General features: G+C 48.5%; 1 protein-coding gene and 1 long non-coding RNA gene across 4 annotated transcripts in view; one reads left to right on the top strand and one right to left on the bottom strand.

The window, feature by feature from the left end:
• kdm6al (lysine (K)-specific demethylase 6A, like) overlaps nucleotides 1-17,077 on the top strand; it is a 62,968-nt gene extending 45,891 nt beyond the window's left edge. For 2 of the 3 annotated variants that reach the window (XM_067458627.1, XM_067458625.1), the window contains 7 exons: nucleotides 252-400; nucleotides 478-592; nucleotides 6,677-6,864; nucleotides 11,714-11,855; nucleotides 11,946-12,072; nucleotides 13,050-13,220; nucleotides 16,705-17,076. In XM_067458627.1, coding sequence (XP_067314728.1) covers nucleotides 252-400; nucleotides 478-592; nucleotides 6,677-6,864; nucleotides 11,714-11,855; nucleotides 11,946-12,072; nucleotides 13,050-13,220; nucleotides 16,705-16,734 — 922 coding nt within the window. In that variant the 3' untranslated portion in view covers nucleotides 16,735-17,076. Of the gene's footprint in view, nucleotides 1-251; nucleotides 401-477; nucleotides 593-6,676; nucleotides 6,865-11,713; nucleotides 11,856-11,945; nucleotides 12,073-13,049; nucleotides 13,221-16,704 lie in introns of all 3 variants that reach the window. The other variant, XM_067458626.1, reaches the window with a different exon arrangement.
• Nucleotides 17,078-20,968: 3,891 nt separating this feature from the next.
• On the bottom strand, nucleotides 20,969-25,556 carry LOC137093397 (uncharacterized). Its single transcript, XR_010908443.1, has 4 exons — nucleotides 25,478-25,556; nucleotides 21,825-22,083; nucleotides 21,522-21,632; nucleotides 20,969-21,097 (listed from the first exon to the last, which is right to left on the bottom strand). It is a non-coding gene; the product is annotated as an uncharacterized lncRNA (long non-coding RNA).
• Nucleotides 25,557-25,612: the final 56 nt, after the last annotated feature.

Raw genomic sequence — 25,612 nt, 5'->3', positions numbered from 1 at the left:
TGCACTTGTTTGTGAAGAAGGTTGTGATGAATGAACTTATTTCTGTATTCAACACGGCTGTCACGTCCAGGCCACGTCACGTGACAAAAGAACGAGACTCGGACCGAAGACTCGAGAACTTAAAATTAATGAATCACTCTCTGAGAAAACCTGTTGTTTTCGAGTCATATTAAAGATTGATGAATGAATGAATGAATCGTTCATGAACGACAGACACACACACTTGTGTTGACGTGCTGCTCCCCCTGCAGGTGGAAGCTGCAGCTGCAGGAACTGAGCAAACTGCCTGCGTTCGCACGCGTGGTGTCGGCCGCTAATCTGCTGAGCCACGTGGGCCACAGCATTCTGGGCATGAACACGGTCCAGCTCTTCATGAAGGTGCCGGGCAGCAGAACCCCAGGTGAGATCCGCTTGCTGTTCCACGGGCTTTAAACAGGTCAGCCGCGGCGGGTCACTAATCTCTCCTCTCTCATTCAGGCCATCAGGAGCACAATAACTTCTGCGCCGTCAACATCAACATCGGCCCAGGAGACTGCGAGTGGTTCGCCGTGCCGGAGCCGTACTGGGGCGTGATGAGCGAGTTCTGTGAGAGGTGTGTGGAGTTCTGGGGGGAGAGAGTTCTGGGGGGAGAGGGTTCTGGGCGGAGAGGGTTCTGGGCGGAGAGGGTTCTGGGCGGAGAGGGTTCTGGGCGGAGAGAGTTCTGGGCGGAGAGGGTTCTGGGCGGAGTGAGTTCTGGGCGGAGAGAGTTCTGGGGCGGAGAGAGTTCTGGGCGGAGAGGGTTCTGGGCGGAGAGGGTTCTGGGCGGAGAGGGTTCTGGGCGGAGAGAGTTCTGGGCGGAGAGAGTTCTGGGCGGAGAGAGTTCTGGGCGGAGTGAGTTCTGGGCGGAGTGAGTTCTGGGCGGAGTGAGTTCTGGGCGGAGTGAGTTCTGGGGCGGAGTGAGTTCTGGGCGGAGTGAGTTCTGGGGCGGAGTGAGTTCTGGGGCGGAGAGAGTTCTGGGCGGAGTGAGTTCTGGGGCGGAGTGAGTTCTGGGGCGGAGAGAGTTCTGGGGCGGAGTGAGTTCTGGGGCGGAGTGAGTTCTGGGCGGAGTGAGTTCTGGGGCGGAGTGAGTTCTGGGGCGGAGTGAGTTCTGGGGCGGAGAGAGTTCTGGGCGGAGTGAGTTCTGGGGCGGAGAGAGTTCTGGGGCGGAGAGAGTTCTGGGGCGGAGAGAGTTCTGGGGCGGAGAGAGTTCTGGGCGGAGTGAGTTCTGGGGCGGAGTGAGTTCTGGGCGGAGAGAGTTCTGGGGCGGAGAGAGTTCTGGGGCGGAGAGAGTTCTGGGGTGGAGAGAGTTCTGGGCGGAGAGCGTTCTGGGGCGGAGAGAGTTCTGGGCGGAGAGAGTTCTGGGGCGGAGAGAGTTCTGGGGCGGAGAGAGTTCTGGGCGGAGAGCGTTCTGGGGCGGAGAGAGTTCTGGGCGGAGAGAGTTCTGGGGCGGAGTGAGTTCTGGGGCGGAGAGAGTTCTGGGCGGAGAGAGTTCTGGGGCGGAGAGAGTTCTGGGCGGAGAGAGTTCTGGGGCGGAGAGAGTTCTGGGCGGAGTGAGTTCTGGGGCGGAGAGAGTTCTGGGCGGAGAGAGTTCTGGGGCGGAGAGAGTTCTGGGCGGAGAGAGTTCTGGGGCGGAGAGAGTTCTGGGGCGGAGAGAGTTCTGGGCGGAGAGAGTTCTGGGGCGGAGTGAGTTCTGGGGCGGAGTGAGTTCTGGGGCGGAGTGAGTTCTGGGCGGAGTGAGTTCTGGGGCGGAGTGAGTTCTGGGCGGAGTGAGTTCTGGGCGGAGTGAGGCGGAGTGAGTTCTGGGGCGGAGAGAGTTCTGGGCGGAGAGAGTTCTGGGGCGGAGAGAGTTCTGGGCGGAGAGAGTTCTGGGGCGGAGAGAGTTCTGGGCGGAGAGAGTTCTGGGGCGGAGAGAGTTCTGGGCGGAGAGAGTTCTGGGGCGGAGTGAGTTCTGGGGCGGAGAGAGTTCTGGGGCGGAGAGAGTTCTGGGCGGAGAGAGTTCTGGGGCGGAGAGAGTTCTGGGCGGAGAGAGTTCTGGGGCGGAGAGAGTTCTGGGCGGAGAGAGTTCTGGGGCGGAGTGAGTTCTGGGGCGGAGTGAGTTCTGGGCGGAGAGAGTTCTGGGCGGAGAGAGTTCTGGGGCGGAGAGAGTTCTGGGCGGAGAGAGTTCTGGGGCGGAGAGAGTTCTGGGCGGAGAGAGTTCTGGGGCGGAGAGAGTTCTGGGCGGAGAGAGTTCTGGGGCGGAGTGAGTTCTGGGGCGGAGTGAGTTCTGGGCGGAGAGAGTTCTGGGGCGGAGAGAGTTCTAGGGCGGAGAGAGTTCTGGGGCGGAGAGAGTTCTGGGCGGAGAGAGTTCTGGGGCGGAGTGAGTTCTGGGGCGGAGAGAGTTCTGGGCGGAGAGAGTTCTGGGGCGGAGAGAGTTCTGGGCGGAGAGAGTTCTGGGCGGAGAGAGTTCTGGGGCGGAGTGAGTTCTGGGCGGAGTGAGTTCTGGGCGGAGAGAGTTCTGGGGCGGAGAGAGTTCTGGGGCGGAGAGAGTTCTGGGCGGAGAGAGTTCTGGGAGGAGAGAGTTCTGGGCGGAGAGAGTTCTGGGCGGAGAGAGTTCTGGGGCGGAGAGAGTTCTGGGGCGGAGAGAGTTCTGGGCGGAGAGAGTTCTGGGGCGGAGAGAGTTCTGGGCGGAGAGAGTTCTGGGGCGGAGAGAGTTCTGGGGCGGAGAGAGTTCTAGGGCGGAGAGAGTTCTGGGGCGGAGAGAGTTCTGGGCGGAGAGAGTTCTGGGGCGGAGTGAGTTCTGGGGCGGAGTGAGTTCTGGGCGGAGAGAGTTCTGGGGCGGAGAGAGTTCTTTTTTTTTTTTTTTCCACTTTATTTATAGGTTTTTCCACATATTACAGAATATTCCAGACCACAGTTGTACAATTGAACATGTGTAGAAAAAAAAGGGTAAGATCAGAAGATGGGTTGGGAGCCAGGGCACACTCAATATAAAGGGAACAATTATTGACCCCAAATAGGAACATAGCCTACGACCATACCCAACAAAGTACCAAATATAACTGTAATATGAACAATAAAAAATGACCCCCCCCCCCCCAAAAAAAAAAACAAAAACAAAAAAAAAACAAAAAAAAACAAATATAATAATAATAATAATAAATTAAAATAAAAAATTAAATTAAAAATAAGAAGAAAAAGAAAAGAAACAACACGTGCCAACCAAAGTAAAAGTTCAAACACATTAATCAATTATAAGTGTTGTTACAGGAACGGTGCCATCCTATTACAGAGTACAATTACTAACCATTTTCCAGCATGCAAGAGGTATATGTTTCCATGTATGCAAGAAGAGAACCCCACATTTTATAAAAGTTCTTTGAAGAGCCCCTCAATGAAAGTCTGATTTTCTCCAATTTAATAAAGTGAAAAACGTCTTTAATCCACATGGAGTGAGTAGGTGGAGCAGATGATTTCCAATGCAGTAAAATCTGACGTCTGGCCAGGAGGGACACAAAGGCCACAAAATCCGCCTTGTACCCTGAACAGTGAACTGAGAGAGGGAGTGTACCAAACAGTGCTGTTATAGCCACAGGTTCAATAGTTGTCTCAACTACATCTGACATTGTCTCAAATATATTAGTCCAATATCCCAATAGGGTTGGGCAGAACCAAAACATATGTGCTAGGGTTGCAGGAGCCTGACGACAACGGTCACAGATAGGATCAATGTCAGAGTAAATTTTAGAGAGTTTGACCTTAGTCCAATGAGTACGGTGAAGTATTTTGCATTGGATCCAACCATGTTTGGCACACACAGATGAGGAATGCACCCTGTATAAAATACTCTCCCATAGTTCATCTGAAATGTCCTCTAACAAGTCTTCCTCCCACTGTGTTTTTATAGACGACAATGAGCTTCTATGTAGGGAACCTATTTTGTCATAAAAAAAAGAAATCATCCCTTTCCCAATGGATATCGGTTCAAGGAATAAATCTATGGGAGTAGAAGTGGGAAGACTGGGAAATTGTGGGTGCATATTACGGATAAGGGCGGAGAGAGTTCTGGGCGGAGAGAGTTCTGGGGCGGAGAGAGTTCTGGGCGGAGAGAGTTCTGGGGCGGAGAGAGTTCTGGGCGGAGAGAGTTCTGGGCGGAGAGAGTTCTGGGGCGGAGAGAGTTCTGGGCGGAGAGAGTTCTGGGGCGGAGTGAGTTCTGGGGCGGAGTGAGTTCTGGGGCGGAGTGAGTTCTGGGCGGAGAGAGTTCTGGGGCGGAGAGAGTTCTAGGGCGGAGAGAGTTCTGGGGCGGAGAGAGTTCTGGGCGGAGAGAGTTCTGGGGCGGAGTGAGTTCTGGGGCGGAGAGAGTTCTGGGCGGAGTGAGTTCTGGGGCGGAGAGAGTTCTGGGGCGGAGAGAGTTCTGGGGCGGAGAGAGTTCTGGGCGGAGTGAGTTCTGGGGCGGAGAGAGTTCTGGGCGGAGAGAGTTCTGGGCGGAGAGAGTTCTGGGCGGAGAGAGTTCTGGGGCGGAGTGAGTTCTGGGCGGAGTGAGTTCTGGGCGGAGAGAGTTCTGGGGCGGAGAGAGTTCTGGGAGGAGAGAGTTCTGGGCGGAGAGAGTTCTGGGCGGAGAGAGTTCTGGGGCGGAGAGAGTTCTGGGGCGGAGAGAGTTCTGGGCGGAGAGAGTTCTGGGGCGGAGAGAGTTCTGGGCGGAGAGAGTTCTGGGGCGGAGAGAGTTCTGGGGCGGAGAGAGTTCTGGGGCGGAGAGAGTTCTGGGCGGAGAGAGTTCTGGGGCGGAGAGAGTTCTGGGCGGAGTGAGTTCTGGGGCGGAGAGAGTTCTGGGCGGAGAGAGTTCTGGGCGGAGAGAGTTCTGGGGCGGAGTGAGTTCTGGGCGGAGTGAGTTCTGGGGCGGAGTGAGTTCTGGGGCGGAGTGAGTTCTGGGCGGAGTGAGTTCTGGGGCGGAGAGAGTTCTGGGCGGAGAGAGTTCTGGGGCGGAGTGAGTTCTGGGGCGGAGAGAGTTCTGGGGCGGAATTCACTGAGAATTCAATCAATCCATCAGTCATCTTTATTTCTATCGCTCTTCTCCAACGGCGATTGTGTCAGAGCAGCTTCAGTGTTAAACAGGACAATACTGCAGCAGAATTAGATTTGGCTGTACAGTCGTTCTGGAGTAAACAGTGATGTTATCAGCTTATTTTAATTTATCATAGAGAGACAATGCTGGCAGATCAGTATTATATTTTATAGAATTAATTAAAACCTAATTCAAAATTTGTAATTGTTTTATTTGTAGAATTACACCCACTGGGGCGACAGGAAATATCAGATATAAAGCTGACATCTGGATATGTGACAGAATGTTTACTGCACACGTAGACACACTGAGTGTCCGGATCCCAAAACGGAGCCATTCCTCCTGATGAAGCTTCACGTCTCATTGCCTGTGTCCACGTTTGTCTCCTTAAACGCTCGTTTTTTGTGTCGAAAACTTAGTTAACTGTTCTTAGAAAAACATAGTTCTGTGTTCTTTAGCTTGTTTGCTGCTCACTTCGTCACATATCAGCTTTTAGATATTGTTCTGTTTTTTGTTATAAGTAAGAAGACGAGGCGTCCGCTTCACACAATACTAAGTCACTGGAGAGCGTTGGATCGTTTTCCCCCCGTTGTCTCTCTCTAGGTCGTCCTCAGATGAGCCTTCCTTGTCGGCGTGGCATAAATATGCTCTGCCTCTATGGAAAAACTATATAGTTTCCAGACTGTCGACCCTATTCAATAAAAATACATTTATCATAATGGCAGAGTGTTTTCATGGCCAAATTTGACTGATTGATCAACAGAAAGGGTTAAATTCAAGCTCTTAGTCTCTTTTGGGCGTCACGTCTTCCACTGATAAAGGAGCAAACCATCGTCTTTACTCATTTAACATCACACCACGATCACACTATCAAAGCGATGTGTCTGAGGTGGATATATGCAGGTTATATATCATGTAAGCCAGGGGTCCAGTCCTGCTCCTGGAGGGCCACTGTCCTGCTGAGTTTAGCTCCAACCCCAGTTAAACACACCTGAACCTGCGAATCAAGGTCTAATTAGGCATACGGGAGACTTCCAGACAGGGGTGTTGAGCTAAACTCTGCAGGACAGTGGCCCTCCAGGACCGAGTTTGGACACTCGATGTAAGCGCATGTTAGGAGAAAACCAATGAAAAAAATAATATAATTCACAGAGGAATACTACATACCAAAAGTAATGCTGTGTGAACCATTTGTGTTAAATATGTTCTGACAAATCTACTGAGAGTTTGGAAAGTTTTGTCTGGAAATGTAAATGTAAAATCTGTAGGAACTCTGAGTCAAAGCTAAAGGGATGCTTCATCCAAAAAGGAATATTTTCATAATTTGTGTTTCGAAGACCAACAAGAATCTTGACATGACATGAGGAGAGTTAATAAGGATATGTCTGAGATTTCTGTTTCTCCAGTGAAATCTGTTCAGCCAAATCTGTAGAGATAGTGAAATAAACCCATGTGGCTAGAGCGGTTTAAAGTCTGAACAGAAACTGCGTCATGACGAGTAATTGATGACCGTTTCCATTGTTGGTTGCTCTGACACTTCAGATCATGTGGCGGATCTTAAATCGCTTCTGTCAGTCCTTGGATTAAAATGCAAATGACTTTTCTGATGATATTTTGCAGGAACAACATCAACTTCCTGAAGGGTTCGTGGTGGCCGAATCTAGAGGATTTGTATGAGGCTAACGTGCCGGTGTACCGGTTCATCCAGCGGCCTGGAGATCTGGTCTGGTTGAACACAGGAACAGTGCACTGGGTCCAGGCCATCGGCTGGTGCAATAACATTTCTTGGAACGTGGGCCCTCTTACTGGTGCGTAGCCTATGTGAACGAACACGCTACATGCATAACCTACGTGAACGAACACACTACATGCATAGCCTATGTGAACGAACACGCTACATGCATAACCTACGTGAACGAACACACTACATGCAAAGCCTACGTGAAAGAACACGCTTCATGCATAGCCTATGTGAACGAACACGCTACATGCATAGCCTACGTGAACGAACACACTACATGCATAGCCTATGTGAACGAACACACTACATGCATAGCCTAAGTGAACGAACACGCTTCATGCATAGCCTATGTGAACGAACACACTACATGCATAGCCTACGTGAACGAACGCGCTACATGCATAGCCTACGTGAACGAACGCGCTACATGCATAGCCTACGTGAACGAACGCGCTACATGCATAGCCTATGTGAAAGAAAACACTACATGCATAGCCTACGTGAACGAACGCGCTACATGCATAGCCTATGTGAACGAACACGCTTCATGAATAGCCTATGTGAACGAACGCGCTACATGCATAGCCTATGTGAACGAACACGCTTCATGCATAGCCTACGTGAACGAACGCGCTACATGCATAGCCTATGTGAACGAACACGCTTCATGCATAGCCTACGTGAACGAACGCGCTACATGCATAGCCTACGTGAACGAACACACTACATGCATAGCCTATGTGAACGAACACGCTTCATGCATAGCCTACGTGAACGAATGCGCTACATGCATAGCCTATGTGAACGAACGCGCTACATGCATAGCCTATGTGAACGAACACGCTTCATGCATAGCCTACGTGAACGAACGCGCTACATGCATAGCCTATGTGAACGAACACGCTTCATGCATAGCCTACGTGAACGAACGCGCTACATGCATAGCCTACGTGAACGAACACACTACATGCATAGCCTATGTGAACGAACACGCTTCATGCATAGCCTACGTGAACGAATGCGCTACATGCATAGCCTATGTGAACGAACGCGCTACATGCATAGCCTATGTGAACGAACACGCTTCATGCATAGCCTACGTGAACGGACACACTACATGCATAGCCTACGTGAACGAACACACTACATGCATAGCCTACGTGAACGAACACGCTTCATGCATAGCCTATGTGAACGAACACGCTTCATGCATAGCCTATGTGAACGAACACACTACATGCATAGCCTACGTGAACGAACACGCTTCATGCATAGCCTACGTGAACGAACACGCTTCATGCATAGCCTATGTGAACGAACAAGCTTCATGCATAGCCTACGTGAACGAACACGCTTCATGCATAGCCTATGTGAACGAACACACTACATGCATAGCCTATGTGAACGAACACACTACATGCATAGCCTATGTGAACGAACACACTATATGCATAGCCTATGTGAACGAACACACTACATGCATAGCCTATGTGAACGAACACACTTCATGCATAGACTACGCGAACGAACGCGCTACATGCATAGCCTACGTGAACGAACGCGCTACATACATAGCCTACGCGAACGAACACACTACATGCATAGCCTACGTGAACAAACGCGCTACATGCATAGCCTACGTGAACGAACACGCTTCATGCATAGCCTACGTGAACGAACGCGCTACATGCATAGCCTATGTGAACGAACACACTACATGCATAGCCTATGTGAACGAACACACTACATGCATAGCCTATGTGAACGAACACACTACATGCATAGCCTACATGAACGAACGCGCTACATGCATAGCCTACGTGAACGAACGCGCTACATGCATAGCCTACGTGAACGAACGCGCTACATGCATAGCCTATGTGAACGAACACACTACATGCATAGCCTACGTGAACGAACGCGCTACATGCATAGCCTATGTGAACGAACACGCTTCATGCATAGCCTACGTGAACGAACACACTACATGCATAGCCTATGTGAACGAACACGCTTCATGCATAGCCTACGTGAACGAATGCGCTACATGCATAGCCTACGTGAACGAACGCGCTACATGCATAGCCTACGTGAACGAACACGCTTCATGCATAGCCTATGTGAACGAACACACTACATGCATAGCCTATGTGAACGAACACACTACATGCATAGCCTATGTGAACGAACACACTACATGCATAGCCTATGTGAACGAACACACTACATGCATAGCCTATGTGAACGAACACACTTCATGCATAGACTACGCGAACGAACGCGCTACATGCATAGCCTACGTGAACGAACACGCTTCATGCATAGCCTATGTGAACGAACACACTACATGCATAGCCTATGTGAACGAACACACTACATGCATAGCCTATGTGAACGAACACACTACATGCATAGCCTATGTGAACGAACACACTACATGCATAGCCTATGTGAACGAACACACTTCATGCATAGACTACGCGAACGAACGCGCTACATGCATAGCCTACGTGAACGAACGCGCTACATGCATAGCCTACGCGAACGAACACACTACATGCATAGCCTACGTGAACAAACGCGCTACATGCATAGCCTACGTGAACGAACACACTACATGCATAGCCTACGCGAACGAACACACTACATGCATAGCCTACGCGAACGAACGCGCTACATGCATAGCCTACGTGAACGAACGCGCTACATGCATAGCCTACGCGAACGAACACACTACATGCATAGCCTACGTGAACAAACGCGCTACATGCATAGCCTACGTGAACGAACACGCTTCATGCATAGCCTACGTGAACGAACACGCTACATGCATAGCCTACGTGAACGAACGCGCTACATGCATAGCCTATGTGAACGAACACACTACATGCATAGCCTATGTGAACGAACACACTACATGCATAGCCTATGTGAACGAACACACTACATGCATAGCCTACATGAACGAACGCGCTACATGCATAGCCTACGTGAACGAACGCGCTACATGCATAGCCTACGTGAACGAACGCGCTACATGCATAGCCTATGTGAACGAACACACTACATGCATAGCCTACGTGAACGAACGCGCTACATGCATAGCCTATGTGAACGAACACGCTTCATGCATAGCCTACGTGAACGAACACACTACATGCATAGCCTATGTGAACGAACACGCTTCATGCATAGCCTACGTGAACGAATGCGCTACATGCATAGCCTATGTGAACGAACACACTACATGCATAGCCTACGTGAACGAACGCGCTACATGCATAGCCTATGTGAACGAACACGCTTCATGCATAGCCTACGTGAACGGACACACTACATGCATAGCCTACGTGAACGAACACACTACATGCATAGCCTACGTGAACGAACACGCTTCATGCATAGCCTACGTGAACGGACACACTACATGCATAGCCTATGTGAACGAACACACTACATGCATAGCCTATGTGAACGAACACACTACATGCATAGCCTACGTGAACGAACACGCTTCATGCATAGCCTACGTGAACGAACACGCTTCATGCATAGCCTATGTGAACGAACAAGCTTCATGCATAGCCTACGTGAACGAACACGCTTCATGCATAGCCTATGTGAACGAACACACTACATGCATAGCCTATGTGAACGAACACACTACATGCATAGCCTATGTGAACGAACACACTACATGCATAGCCTATGTGAACGAACACACTACATGCATAGACTACGCGAACGAACGCGCTACATGCATAGCCTACGTGAACGAACGCGCTACATGCATAGCCTACGCGAACGAACACACTACATGCATGGCCTACGTGAACAAACGCGCTACATGCATAGCCTATGTGAACGAACACACTACATGCATAGCCTACGCGAACGAACGCGCTACATGCATAGCCTACGTGAACGAACGCGCTACATGCATAGCCTACGCGAACGAACACACTACATGCATAGCCTACGCGAACGAACACACTACATGCATAGCCTACGTGAACAAACGCGCTACATGCATAGCCTACGTGAACGAACACACTACATGCATAGCCTACGTGAACAAACGCGCTACATGCATAGCCTACGTGAACGAACGCGCTACATGCATAGCCTATGTGAACGAACACACTACATGCATAGCCTATGTGAACGAACACACTACATGCATAGCCTATGTGAACGAACACGCTACATGCATAGCCTATGTGAACGAACACGCTACATGCATAGCCTATGTGAACGAACACACTACATGCATAGCCTACGTGAACGAACACACTACATGCATAGCCTACGTGAACGAACACCCTACATGCATAGCCTATGTGAACGAACACGCTACATGCATAGCCTATGTGAACGAACACCCTACATGCATAGCCTATGTGAACGAACACCCTACATGCATAGCCTATGTGAACGAACACCCTACATGCATAGCCTATGTGAACGAACACGCTACATGCATAGCCTATGCGAACGAACAAGCTTCATGCATAGCCTATGCGAACGAACACTCTACATGCATAGCCTATGTGAACGAACACCCTACATGCATAGCCTATGTGAACGAACACGCTACATGCATAGCCTATGTGAACGAACGCGCTACATGCATAGCCTATGCGAACGAACACTCTTCATGCATAGCCTATGCGAACGAACACTCTACATGCATAGCCTATGTGAACGAACGCGCTACATGCATAGCCTATGCGAACGAACAAGCTACATGCATAGCCTATGCGAACGAACACTCTACATGCATAGCCTATGTGAACGAACACGCTACATGCATAGCCTATGTGAACGAACGCGCTACATGCATAGCCTATGTGAACGAACACGCTACATGCATAGCCTATGTGAACGAACACGCTTCATGTGTCTGCTTCCTGCAGCGTATCAGTATAAGCTGGCGGTGGAGCGCTACGAGTGGAACAAACTCCAGAGTGTTAAATCTATGGTTCCCATGGTGCATCTGTCCTGGAACATGGCGAGGAACATTAAAGTGTCCGACCTCAAGCTGTTTGAGATGATCAAGTGAGTGAAGTTTCCTCTGTCAGCGTGTCGATCTGCATCTGTTATCTGGTCAGCAATGGCTTGGAACGGTAATCCATCTCTGGTTAACAGGTTCTGTTTGCTGCGGACGCTCAAACAGTGTCAGGCCATTAAAGAGGCGCTGGTGGCTGCTGGGAAGGAGACGATCTGGCACAGACGGAGCCGAGACGAGCCGGCCCATTACTGCACCATCTGTGAGGTCAGTCCTGGATCTGATGCCAGAATAACTCTTACCATACCAACTTTATTTGTTAGGCACTTTACAACAACCACAGTTGACCGAAGTGCTGAACAGAAAAAGCATATGTACAATTAATAGCCACACAATAAAAGCCTTTAAAGTAACAAATTAAATCTGTCAAAAGCCAAAAAGAAAAGATGGGTTTTAAGAAGGGTTTTGAAAACCGATAGAGAAGAGGACTCGCCTAACATGCAAAGGCAGATCATTCCATAGTTTAGGGGCAGACACAGCAAAGGCACGCTCTGAGCCTACGCTTAGTTTTAGGCACCGTCAGAAGCATCTGATCATCTGATCTGAGAGAGCGGACCGGTTTATAAGAGTAGTTTAGAGAGGTATGACGGGGCAAGACCATTTAGTGATTTAAAAACAAATAACAGCATTTTAAAATAGATCCTAAATTGAATAGGCAGCCAATGTAAAGAAGCTAAAAAAGGGGAAATGTGCTCATGTTTACATGTGCCGATAAAGACGTGCTGCTGCATTTTGTATCATCTGGAGACGGGTGATGGAGGACCCACTAACCCCCACATATAATGAATTACACTTATCCAGCCATGTAGTTACAAAGGCTTGGATTACAGTTTCAAATTGTTGTCTTGTCAGAATTGGCTTTATTTTGGCCAGCTGCCTCAAATGAAAGAAGCTTTGACAACAGCATTGATCTGACTGTCAAATTTAAACTGGGAGTCCACTTTAACTACTAGGGTTAATATAGGGTGCCGAGGAGCCAGGATCAACAGACGGGATCTGAGAGGTACTTCCAAAAAACATCACCTCTGTGGGTTTTTCAGTGAAGTTAAAAAAGTTCAGAGCCATCCAGGCCTTTATATCGTCGAGCCAATCGAGTAGTTCTCCAACAGAATTATCATTTCATCAACTCTTATCGTTTAGATCACAGCTGAAGTCTCTGTGGCTCCTGTGCTGATTTGTTCCAGGTGGAGGTGTTTAATCTCCTCTTTGTGACGAGTGACAGCTATTCCCGGAAGGCATCTGTGGTTCATTGCCAGGATTGCGCTCGGAAGGGCAGCGGCGAGCTGGACGGGTTTGTGGTTCTGGAGCAGTACCGGATAGACGATCTCATGCAGGTTTACGACCAGTTCTCATTAGTAAGTCCTTTCATTTTTATGCTGTTCTTGTACAGGGTGTGTGCGTTTGTTCAAGAAGATGAACCGCAGACTAAAGGCCTTTCACACCAACAATGATAACTATAGCCAACACGTTTAAAAATCATTGTAAATGTAAGAGAGAAGGTCATGAAAAGTCCTGAAATTTAAAAATTACAATTTCCAGATTTTTTTTAAAAATAAATAAACCAGAACGTTTTGGAAAAGTCATGGAAATTTGTTTCAAAATATGTATGTAATAGAATATATGTTCAAGTTATAATATTGATTGAACAAACTGTGAAACTTTCGTAAACGCTCCGTTCCTTCAACTTACCTGACTGCGGCGTTCCGTCAGATTTCCGTTTCGTGTTTGTCGTCCGCTTCCTTGATTTTATGGGAGTGTGTGAGGGCGGGAGTGTGTGAGCGCACTTATACTCGCCCCAGACCCACGTTATGGACAATCTCACGATCATTCACACTCTCTGTATATTTTATTCCGTTTAATATAATTTGTTCATCAAGATCATATGAAGTCTTAATTTTCTAACGCATCAAAACAAAAGCGTTAAAATAATCCATAAATGGTTGTATAAGTTTGTTTTATCTGTGTAGTCAGAATATGACGTGCTGTTTCCCCAAACAAAACATTTGATATACAGTATATGTTAATCAATGTCATTAATAATCATTATTACAATATCAAGAGCATTAACTAACAATAATGACTAAGAATTCCTGTTAATTTTATAATTTGAGTAACATTGGACTTTAAAGGTACAGGTGGACGTCACTTGGGGGACCCTTAACTCTTTCCCCACCAGCCACCGCCAGGGTTTTTGACCATTTTCACCAAAATATAATAACCCATAGAATTTTTTGTTTTATGAATATCTGAACATGCAATATATCAAAAGAAAGAGCTGACCCTCTTCATTTAAACAGCATTTTATTTCCGCTTCATGCATTCCTTTTTTTATCAACACTTAAATATGGGTGAGTTTCATAAAAAAACAACATTTTGAACCAAAAGCTGAGAAAATCAGATCTGTGTGAAAGACTGACTCCAGATCAGATTTAGAGAGTAACTCAGAGATGAGCTGTGTGAGCGGAGCCGGACTGGAGCCGGACTATGGTCTCAGTAACTTAGGGATGAGCTGTGTGAGCGGAGCCGGACTGGAGCCGGACTATGGTCTCAGTAACTTAGGGATGAGCTGTGTGAGCGGAGCCGGACTGGAGCCGGACTATGGTCTCAGTAACTTAGGGATGAGCTGTGTGAGCGGAGCCGGACTGGAGCCGGACTATGGTCTCAGTAACTCAGAGATGAGCTGTGTGAGCGGAGCCGGACTGGAGCCGGACTATGGTCTCAGTAACTCAGGGATGAGCTGTGTGAGCGGAGCCGGACTGGAGCCGGACTATGGTCTCAGTAACTCAGAGATGAGCTGTGTGAGCGGAGCCGGACTGGAGCCGGACTATGGTCTCAGTAACTCAGGGATGAGCTGTGTGAGCAGAGCCGGACTGGAGCCAGACTATGGTCTCAGTTACTCAGAGATGAGCTGTGTGAGCGGAGCCGGACTGGAGCCGGACTATGGTCTCAGTAGCTCAGAGATGAGCTGTGTGAGCGGAGCCGGACTGGAGCCGGACTATGGTCTCAGTAGCTCAGAGATGAGCTGTGTGAGCAGAGCCGGACTGGAGCCAGACTATGGTCTCAGTTACTCAGAGATGAGCTGTGTGAGCGGAGCCGGACTGGAGCCGGACTATGGTCTCAGTAGCTCAGAGATGAGCTGTGTGAGCGCAGCCGGACTGGAGCCGAACTATGGTCTCAGTAACTCAGGGATGAGCTGTGTGAGTGGAGCCGGACTGGAGCCGGACTATGGTCTCAGTAACTCAGGGATGAGCTGTGTGAGCGGAGCCGGACTGGAGCCGGACTATGGTCTCAGTAACTCAGGGATGAGCGGAGCCGGACTATGGTCTCAGTAACTCAGGGATGAGCTGTATGAGCGGAGCCGGACTGGAGCCGGACTATGGTCTCAGTAACTCAGAGATGAGCTGTGTGAGCAGAGCCGGACTGGAGCCGGACTATGGTCTCAGTAACTCAGAGATGAGCTGTGTGAGCAGAGCCGGACTGGAGCCGGACTATGGTCTCAGTAACTCAGAGATGAGCTGTATGAGCGCAGCCGGACTGGAGCCGAACTATGGTCTCAGTAACTCAGAGATGAGCTGTGTGAGCGGAGCCGGACTGGAGCCGGACTATGGTCTCAGTAACTCGGGGATGAGCTGTATGAGCGGAGCCGGACTATGGTCTCAGTAACTCAGAGATGAGCTGTGTGAGCAGAGCCGGACTGGAGCCGGACTATGGTCTCAGTAACTCAGAGATGAGCTGTGTGAGCGGAGCCGGACTGGAGCCGGACTATGGTCTCAGTAACTCAGAGATGAGCTGTATGAGCGCAGCCGGACTGGAGCCGAACTATGGTCTCAGTAACTCAGAGATGAGCTGTGTGAGCGGAGCCGGACTGGAGCCGGACTATGGTCTCAGTAACTCAGAGATGAGCTGTGTGAGCGGAGCCGGACTGGAGCCGGACTATGGTCTCAGTAACTCAGAGATGAGCTGTGTGAGCAGAGCCGGACTGGAGCCGGACTATGGTCTCAGTAACTCAGAGATGAGCTGTGTGAGCGGAGCCGGACTGGAGCCGGACTCTGGTCTCAGTAACTCAGAGATGAGCTGTGTGTCGCCTGAAGGGGTCAAAGGCTCCGCTCTCCGCACAGACATCAAGGCTGCTGTCGGCCCATAAAGATTCGACTCATGATGAGACACGTCAGTTTTATAATTGTGAAAAGAGGTTACCGACAGTATTAGAGGTGCTGTGATCTGGACATTTTGAGACGAATGTGGTTATCATTCCCAAAAACTGGCGGTTTAAACGTAGACAGAGTTAACAGCACAAGTCTAATGATGAATGGAAGAGAGTGAAGGTGCGTCCTCCATCTTTGTTTAGTCTACGATGCCGTAGGAATCTTTCTTAGATGATTACAGACAATCAGAATCCATGCCTCCATGCTCTGTGTGAATCTGCTCATGACTAGTTTAGGTCTGCTTTTGTTTTTGTGACATATGAGGACACAAATGTGTATAATGCCATGGGTATGACACAGGTATTACAGGAGAGGGTGAAATATGAGGACATTACCCATGTCCCCACTTTACAAAAGGCTTATAAATCACAAAGGAGGAGGTTTTTTTTTAAAAGTAAAAATGCAGATTGTTTCCTGTGATGGGTAAGTTTATGGGTCGTGTGTGTGTGTGTGTGTGATGGGTAGGTTTAGGGATAGGGGCAGTGTAGGGGGTTAGAAAATACGGTTTGTACAGTATAAAAACCATCACGCCTATTAAATGTCAATACATTTCACAAAAACAAATGTGTGTGAGTATGTGTGTGGATAACTGAGCATCTGGAATAACACTCTTTGCTCCCCTTGTGTTTTCCAGGCTCCTGCTCTGCATTCGTCTTCATCTTGACATTAAGATGCTCTACATGTGGATAATCTCCCATTACAGGAACTCTATAAACGGACCATTTCTGATATTCAGGACAGTCGTGGTCGTCTCTGGCGTGGCTGGAGTCCGTCGCGAGCACATGGACCGCCGACTCGAGCGGCTGTGTGTGTCTATGCAACCGGTTTATAACTGCAGTGTGTGGTTATGACCTGCGGGGGTTATAACTGCAGTGTGTGGTTATGGCCTGCGGGGGTTATAACTGCAGTGTGTGGTTATGGCCTGCGGGGGTTATAACTGCAGTGTGTGGTTATGGCCTGCGGGGGTTATAACTGCAGTGTGTGGTTATGACCTGCGGGGGTTATAACTGCAGTGTGTGGTTATGGCCTGCGGGGGTTATAACTGCAGTGTGTGGTTATGGCCTGCGGGGGTTATAACTGCAGTGTGTGGTTATGGCCTGCGGGGGTTATAACTGCAGTGTGTGGTTATGGCCTTTGGGGGTTATAACTGCAGTGTGTGGTTATGGCCTGCGGGGGTTATAACTGCAGTGTGTGGTTATGGCCTGCGGGAGTTATAACTGCAGTGTGTGGTTATGGCCTGCGGGGGTTATAACTGCAGTGTGTGGTTATGGCCTGCGGGGGTTATAACTGCAGTGTGTGGTTATGGCCTGCGGGGGTTATAACTGCAGTGTGTGGTTATGGCCTGCGGGGGTTATAACTGCAGTGTGTGGTTATGGCCTGCGGGGGCGGTAGTAAGCGGACTTCCTCTCTACTCCTCCTCCTGGCTGGCTCGCCGCTGCTTCACGTGAGAAATCACGAAAACTGGGGAGGAAATTATGGGAAAGTTGTTTTGTACATAGTGTCTATCACAACTGGCATCGTCACTTACAGACTACTGACCTGAGACGCGCTTTTGTATTTTGTTAACACCTGAAACCTTTCCTTGTGTCTCAAGGGTTCGCCTTCACAAAGGAGCGCTAGCCTAGCTTTTGTACGGTAGATAGCGATTTTACGACGACTTTGGATGGCAAAATCTACAAAAAAATATTTGTAATGTGAAGAATTAGGTTATATATATATATATATATATATATATATATATATATATATATATATATATATATATATATATATAATTTTTTTTACTGCTTTTATGTTTTTCCTGTCTTGTTTTTTTGACACCATGTTCGATATTTTGTTTCTTAGGTAAGGAAAAGGAAAAATATTGTGGAAAAAACAACAGCCAAGTCAAAGAGAAATGGGTTGCACATAGAGTAAGGAATAAAGTTTAAATTGTTTGTGTTTTTTCCTTCCTCGTTTGTTTCTAATCCTGATGTACATTTACACTATTTATAAATACATATTTATTGCTTGAAGATATTTGTGGATGGAATGCTGTTATTTTTCCCAGAGTACCTGCCATTAAATCTGAAGGAGTTTGGTCATTTAAACTACTCCTGCATTTTTCTATATAGAATTAAACTGCTTAGTAAGCATTGTACAGAAACTATCAAATTGTTTTATTGTTTGAAGAATGTTTTATGAGTTATTAAACAAGTTGTCAACATTTCCATGCACGTGTATTGTGTGTGTGTGTGTGTGTGTGTGTGTGTGTGTGTGTGTGTGTGTGTGTGTGTGTGGATGCATGAGTGTGTGGTAATTACGTCACGGCCGTAATGTTTGCTCACACTCAACAGGCCTCCAGAGAGGTTAAAGTTCACAGCGTCTCGTGTCATGTCTTCCTCGCTGGTTCTTCTGCTCTTCTCAAGCTTTCTCTGTTACACAATAATCCCTTCGTTTCTCCCTCGTGAGAAGTTTTCACAATCTGCTGTTCAGAAGAGACTCACGAGTGTCAGCTTTCCGTTAAATTAACTGCAGTCAGCAGAACTTCATCACCTGTGTGTGTGTGTGTGTGTGTGTGTGTGTGTGTGTGTGTGTGTGTGTGTGTGTGTGTGTGTGTGTGTGTGTGATGGGTAGGTTTAGGGGCTGTGTGTGTGTGTGTGTGTGTGTGTGTGTGTGTGTGTGATGGGTAGGTTTAGGGGCAGTGTAGGGGATGGTAAATACGGTTTGTACAGTATAAAAACCATTACGCCTATGGAATGTCCCCACATTTCACAAAAACAAACCTGTGTGTGTGTGTGAGAGAGACTGATGTCAGTAGTGAACGTGAGCTAAAGCCGTTTCTTCGGAATGTGTTTAACACATTACTGTTGGACACTGAACAAAGTCAAAGATTCTGGTGTTTATATTGACAAATGACAGATATCTCAGACTGACCGTGTCCAAACTTTATTGAATGATTTAAAGACTGACAGTGTTAAACGTCTCCAAACAGGACTCCGTCAGTACGACTCTGAAAGCGACTCTGAAACCCAGCAGACAATGTAGCTGTAATTAGACACACACAGATCTCTACACTGTATGCCAGGTCCAGAGCCGCATCAGTCCTGTGGTCACGTGATCATCCTGCTGTGGTCACGTGATCTTGCTGTGGTCACATGATCTCACTGTGGTCACTTCATCTCGCTGTGGTCACGTGATCCCCCATCTGGCTGTGGTCACGTGATCCCCCATCTGGCTGTGGTCACGTGATCTCGCTGTGGTCATGATCCTCGTCTCGCTGTGGTCATGTGATCTCGCTGGGGTCACGTGATCCTTGTCTCGCTGTGGTCACGTGATCCCCGTCTCGCTGTGGTCATGTGATCCCAGTTTCGCTGTGGTCAGGTGATCTCGCTGTGATCACGTGATCTCGCTGTGGTCACGTGATCCCCGTCTCGCTGTGGTCACGTGATCTCGCTGTGGTCACGTGATCTTGCTGTGGTCATGATCCTCGTCTCGCTGTGGTCACGTGATCATCTCGCTGTGGTCACTAATCCTCGTTTCGCTGTGGTCAAGTGATCATCTCGCTGTAGTCATGTGATCTTAGCGGCCATCCGAGACCCAGTAGCCAGATGTAGCTGCTGACGAGATGACAGGACCTACACGGACTACTGAGCGCCGGATGGACGCCTCCCTCTGGTCCTGACAGAAGGCAGAGAACTGAGTTAGTGTGATGGGATGTCCACCACGTGACCTGTGTGTGTGGATGAGAGGACTGAAGTGGAGCTCATGGAGGTGGACCAGCACAGGTTCATCAGTCTCAGCTGGTGTGTAACGGCAGGTGTGTGTGTGTCTAGTTCAAACGCACGCCGCAGCCTCAGACTGAGCATGGAAAGTCAAACAGGATGTAGCATTCCCAGATTAGATCCATGAGGTCATCACTGACATCAGAGACCCCCGACCCATGAGGTCGTCACTGACATCAAAGACCCCCGACCCATGAGGTCATCACTGACATCAGAGACCCCCGACCCATGAGGTCATCAATGACATCAGAGACCCCCGACCCATGAAGTCATCACTGACATCAGCGATCCCCGACCCATGAAGTCATCACTGACATCAGCGATCCCCGACCCATGAGGTCATCACTGACATCAGCGATCCCCGACCCATGAAGTCATCACTGACATCAGCGATCCCCGACCCATGAGGTCATCACTGACATCAGCGATCCCCGACCCATGAGGTCATCACTGACATCAGCGATCCCCGACCCATGAGGTCATCACTGACATCAGCGATCCCCGACCCATAAGGTCATCACTGACATCAGCGATCCCGACCCATGAAGTCATCACTGACATCAGAGACCCCCGACCCATGAGGTCATCACTGACATCAGCGATCCCGACCCATGAAGTCATCACTGACATCAGAGACCCCCGACCCATGAGGTCATCACTGACATCAGCGATCCCCGACCCATGAGGTCATCACTGACATCAGCGATCCCGACCCATGAAGTCATCACTGACATCAGAGACCCCCGACCCATGAGGTCATCACTGACATCAGCGATCCCGACCCATGAAGTCATCACTGACATTAGAGACCCCCGACCCATGAGGTCATCACTGACATCAGCGATCCCCGACCCATGAAGTCATCACTGACATCAGAGACCCCCGACCCATGACGTCATCACTGACATCAGAGACCCCCGACCCATGAGGTCATCACTGACATCAGAGACCCCCGACCCATGAGGTCATCACTGACATCAGCGATCCCCGACCCATGAAGTCATCACTGACATCAGAGACCCCTGACCCATGAAGTCATCACTGACATCAGCGATCCCCGACCCATGAAGTCATCACTGACATCAGAGACCCCCGACCCATGAAGTCATCACGCCTCAGGGAGGATGGAAGCGTGTCGGCCTTGTCCTGCTGGTCATGTGACTCTTTTTCCACTCGCATCATCTCCTGTTTCCATGAGGTCACCTGACGCCAGTTTTCCATGATTTGGCAGAATATGGCAGGATGTGGTCTCTCCCGGATGACCTGCATGTGAAGCACAGACAGGAAGAGTTTCAGCTCAGAACTTGTGCACATTTCTTATCTTACATCTCTTTTATTGAGACAGATCTTCACAAACTGGCTGCAGTGCTAACGCTTGAAGAACAGTGGTGTCGTGTTTCACTACAGACAGAGAGAAGTGGGACTGGCCAATCAGAGCCCTTGTCCTACAGCCCATTCATAAAATGCGTCACCCTTCACCCACATGCTCGCTCTCCCTCTCTCTCTCACACACACACTCTCACTCACTCACTCACACACACTATCTCTCTCTCTCTCTCTCTCTCTCTCTCTCTCTCTCTCTCTCTCTCTCTCTCTCTCTCTCTCTCTCTCTCTCTCTCTCTCTCTCTCTCTCTCTCTCTCTCTCTCTCTCTCTCTCTCTCTCTCTCTCTCTGAACCTGTTCCTCACCGGCTATCTTGAGTCGGCAAACAATTGCACAATGAGAGCTGTTCCTCGCCTCCTGTTTTCCACTCGTTTCTTCTCTTCCTCCCAGTGAGTGTCGATGTGTTTCAGCGGGTCCTGGGAAAGCATGGAGAAGCAGGGTAAGGTTAGTGTAATGAGTAATCTGCTCCACAAACACACTGCTGTCTCTGCTCTCGTTATATTCAACACATCCCTCCATTTTTCCATCACAGTGTGTACAGGACACAAGTCACATTGTACTGGCCTGGCACAATAAACCACGATGACATTGCAAAATGTAGTACTCACATTCCTCTCCTCCACCTTTCCTTCGCTCCTGTCCTCATTCCGGTCTTCATCTCTTCTTCTCTCCCTTTTACTCCCACGCTGTAATCGAGTCACATGTTGCTGGTCTGGCCCCTTTAAAGAGAGGCGGGAGCTCAGGTGGGCGGGGCCTCTCACTTCTCTTCCAACCGGGCGGAGGGGCGGAGCTTACCGTGGCTTTTTCCTCAATGGGAAGGTCATTCATTGAGACACAAAGGAATGTCATGTGCTGGAGAAACTGCTCCTATATAAAGGAGAATTATAATGCTATTCAAATAAAGGAAGCAGACATAACATTATAAGACATTAGTTCTAGAACAACCAAACCTTCCCTGATAACACAAAGCCTGTCAGTTCCATCTAAATCAGGCTTTCATTTCTGCCATTCATATTTTACAATGTGGAAACAGTGTTATTATAACCCAATGCTTGAGGTGGTCTTAAGTCTGACACGAGCTCTTTAATGCTTAAACATCTACAGCTACGATCTGCCGGACATGCAGTTAGGGTTCAGGTTAGGGTTAAGGTCAGGTTAGGTTAATGTCAGGGTTCAGGTCAGGTTAGGGTTAAGGTTAGGTTAGGGTTAGTCAGGGTTAAGGTCAGGTTAAGGTTAGGGTTAGGTTAGGTTAATGTCAGGGTTCAGGTCAGGTTAGGGTTAAGGTTAGGTTAGGGTTAGTCAGGGTTAAGGTCAGGTTAGGGTTAGGGTTAGTCAGGGTTAAGGTTAGGTTAGGGTTAGTCAGGGTTAAGGTTAGGGTTAGGGTTAGGGTTAGTCAGGGTTAAGGTCAGGTTAGGTTAATGTCAGGGTTCAGGTCAGGTTAGGGTTAAGGTTAGGTTAGGGTTAGTCAGGGTTAAGGTCAGGTTAGGGTTAGTCAGGGTTAAGGTTAGGGTTAGGTTAGGTTAATGTCAGGGTTCAGGTCAGGTTAGGGTTAAGGTTAGGTTAGGGTTAGTCAGGGTTAAGGTCAGGTTAGGGTTAGGGTTAGTCAGGGTTAAGGTTAGGTTAGGGTTAGTCAGGGTTAAGGTTAGGTTAGGGTTAGGGTTAGTCAGGGTTAAGGTCAGGTTAGGTTAATGTCAGGGTTCAGGTCAGGTTAGGGTTAAGGTTAGGTTAGGGTTAGTCAGGGTTAAGGTCAGGTTAGGGTTAGTCAGGGTTAAGGTCAGGTTAGGGTTAAGGTCAGATCAGGGTTAGGTTAGGGTTAAGGTCAGGTTAGGGTTAGGTTAGGGTTAAGGTCAGGTTAGGGTTTTTTAGGGTTAAAGTCAGGTTAGGTCTGGGTTATGGTTAGGGTTAAAGTCAGGTTAGTTCAGAGTTAAAGTCAGGTTAGGGTTAGTCAGGGTTAAGGTCAGGTTAGTTCAGAGTTAAAGTCAGGTTAGGGTTAGTCAGGGTTATGGTCGGGTTAGGGTTAAGGTCAGGTTAGGGTAGTTTACATTTTAATGAAATTGTCTCCTGTGGTTCATTAATGTTCATTCGCCCCCAAACAACAAGATGTCAAATCTATTGAGTGCACGCTCGACATTACAGTATTTCAGGCGTCATATGCGCTCTAGCCTGGTCTAACCAGACTCCTACATTTCATGTGTACATAGAGTCTGGCCACTCTCCATTGACAAGCGTTTATTTCTGCGAAGGCGGGTTCTCTGTTGAGGTTTAAAACTCTTGGATCTGCCCTGAGCCACTCTGGGTCTGCCGTGACCAATCGCTAACGTTTCTGTGCCAATCCACACATGGAAATACAACTAAATAAATGTGCACTTGTGCAGGCCACCTCAGTGATAAAACCATAGGATAAATCCTTAAACTCGTGCATTGGGATTGGGATTTATTCACGCCAAGGTGGACAGGAGAGTTTTGAGATCGGGAACGCGCCGCTCACGTCCGTAACATGATCTAATGCTGTAAATAAAATGTCATATGCTTGGTATGATAATAAATGCTATAAATAACGGACCAGTTTTAATGTTTACGTGCTTTTATTTTAATTAGTTTGAGCGGTGATGAAATATATTGCTCTTGTAAATACTTGCCAGCATTTTAAAGAAATAGTAAAGAAAGTCTAGAAATGCATCCAAATAACAGCAAAGTGCAACCGTACGGTGCCCTGCAGTGGTCAAAAATGATTATAAACAGTGCATTTTGAAGTGATATATTCTTGATGTGGATTCGGACAGCTGTTACATCACCACACGACCTCGGTGTTTGTCAAAAGCAGGAGGTAACTCGGCCGGGGATTTTTACATGTGTGGTGAGAGACGGGCGGCAATAAAATAACTGACCAGTCCCTGTAGATGATGGCAATACCTTCCGACCCCATAAGGGAACTTCACCGTCCGGATAGCTGCAGCAACGACTCAGCAAATATTGTTCTTACTCCGGCTTTAACTTCTGGATATTCGGCAGCGGCGCCACAACGGACTGAATGGTTTCGTTCGCGTCTTTCTCCGCCTCCGCCATTACTGGACTACAGCTCAAACTAGCGCTCGATATTAACGTCATCGTTCTCAGACACTCCCTCTGTTCGCTGATTGGACTGGTAAACATTTGTTCGGAGAAAACCTTAGACTACAGCGCAGTCCCAGACTGAAGGAAAATGAAAACTGAGCTGAAGTGCGTATGAGGGCAAAGCCAGGCTAAAGCGCCTCCACGCTCGCCACACAATACAGCATCTGTGTTCCTCGATTGAGGTGATTCTATACAAACACACACACACACACACACACACACACACACACTCTGAGGTGATTCTACACACGCACTCACACTCTGAGGTGATTTTACACACACACACACACACACACACACACACTCTGAGGTGATTCTACACACACACACACACACACACTCTGAGGTTATTCTACACACACACACACACACACACACTCTGAGGTGATTCTACACACGCACTCACACTCTGAGGTGATTTTTACACACACACACACACACACACACACTCTGAGGTGATTCTACACACACACACACACACACACACACACTCTGAGGTGATTCTACACACACACACACACACACACACTCTGAGGTTATTCTACACACACACACACACACACACACACTCTGAGGTTATTCTACACACACACACACACTCTGAGGTGATTCTACACACGCACTCACACTCTGAGGTGATTACACACACTCACACTCTGAGGTGATTACACACACACTCACACTCTGAGGTGATTACACACACACTTACACTCTGAGGTGATTGCACACACACTCACACTCTGAGGTGATTGCACACACACTTACACTCTGAGGTGATTGCACTACCCTTGGCGTGCGGTAACTTCGTGAATCTTGTGAGGCGGCTCTATCATCAGTCCGTGCTCATGTGGAGCCTCCGATGCTTTAATCCTGAATAAGAAGATAAAGCGTCTCTGTTCGAAAGAACGTACCGCGCTGCATACCGTCATCACCGCTCACACACACACACAAGCCTCTGAGAAACGTGTGCGCTCACACACCCGCTGGAGCTCCATCTGTCAATCACAGCAGAGTCAGATATTAATCTCAGTTCTGTTCTGTTCCTGACGGGAAGAAAACACTTTACAAAGTCTCAGGTTAAGTGATGCAACCAGTGTCCTGGACACACACACACCCACACAAACACACACACTGATAAAGGACTTACCTGAGACATCCGCACAGATACACACCATTCCAGTGATTTTCCCACATTTCTTTCAGTGGCATCTATTTTTTTTTCTCAGTCATCCTTCAGTGGCAAGATCTGTGTGTTCTACATGAGACGCCTTTCTCACCGTGA

Source organism: Pseudorasbora parva, chromosome 12 (assembly GCF_024679245.1).
Source record: "Pseudorasbora parva isolate DD20220531a chromosome 12, ASM2467924v1, whole genome shotgun sequence".
Lineage (NCBI taxonomy): Eukaryota > Metazoa > Chordata > Actinopteri > Cypriniformes > Gobionidae > Pseudorasbora > Pseudorasbora parva.
This window is presented reverse-complemented; position numbering and strand designations above follow the sequence as displayed.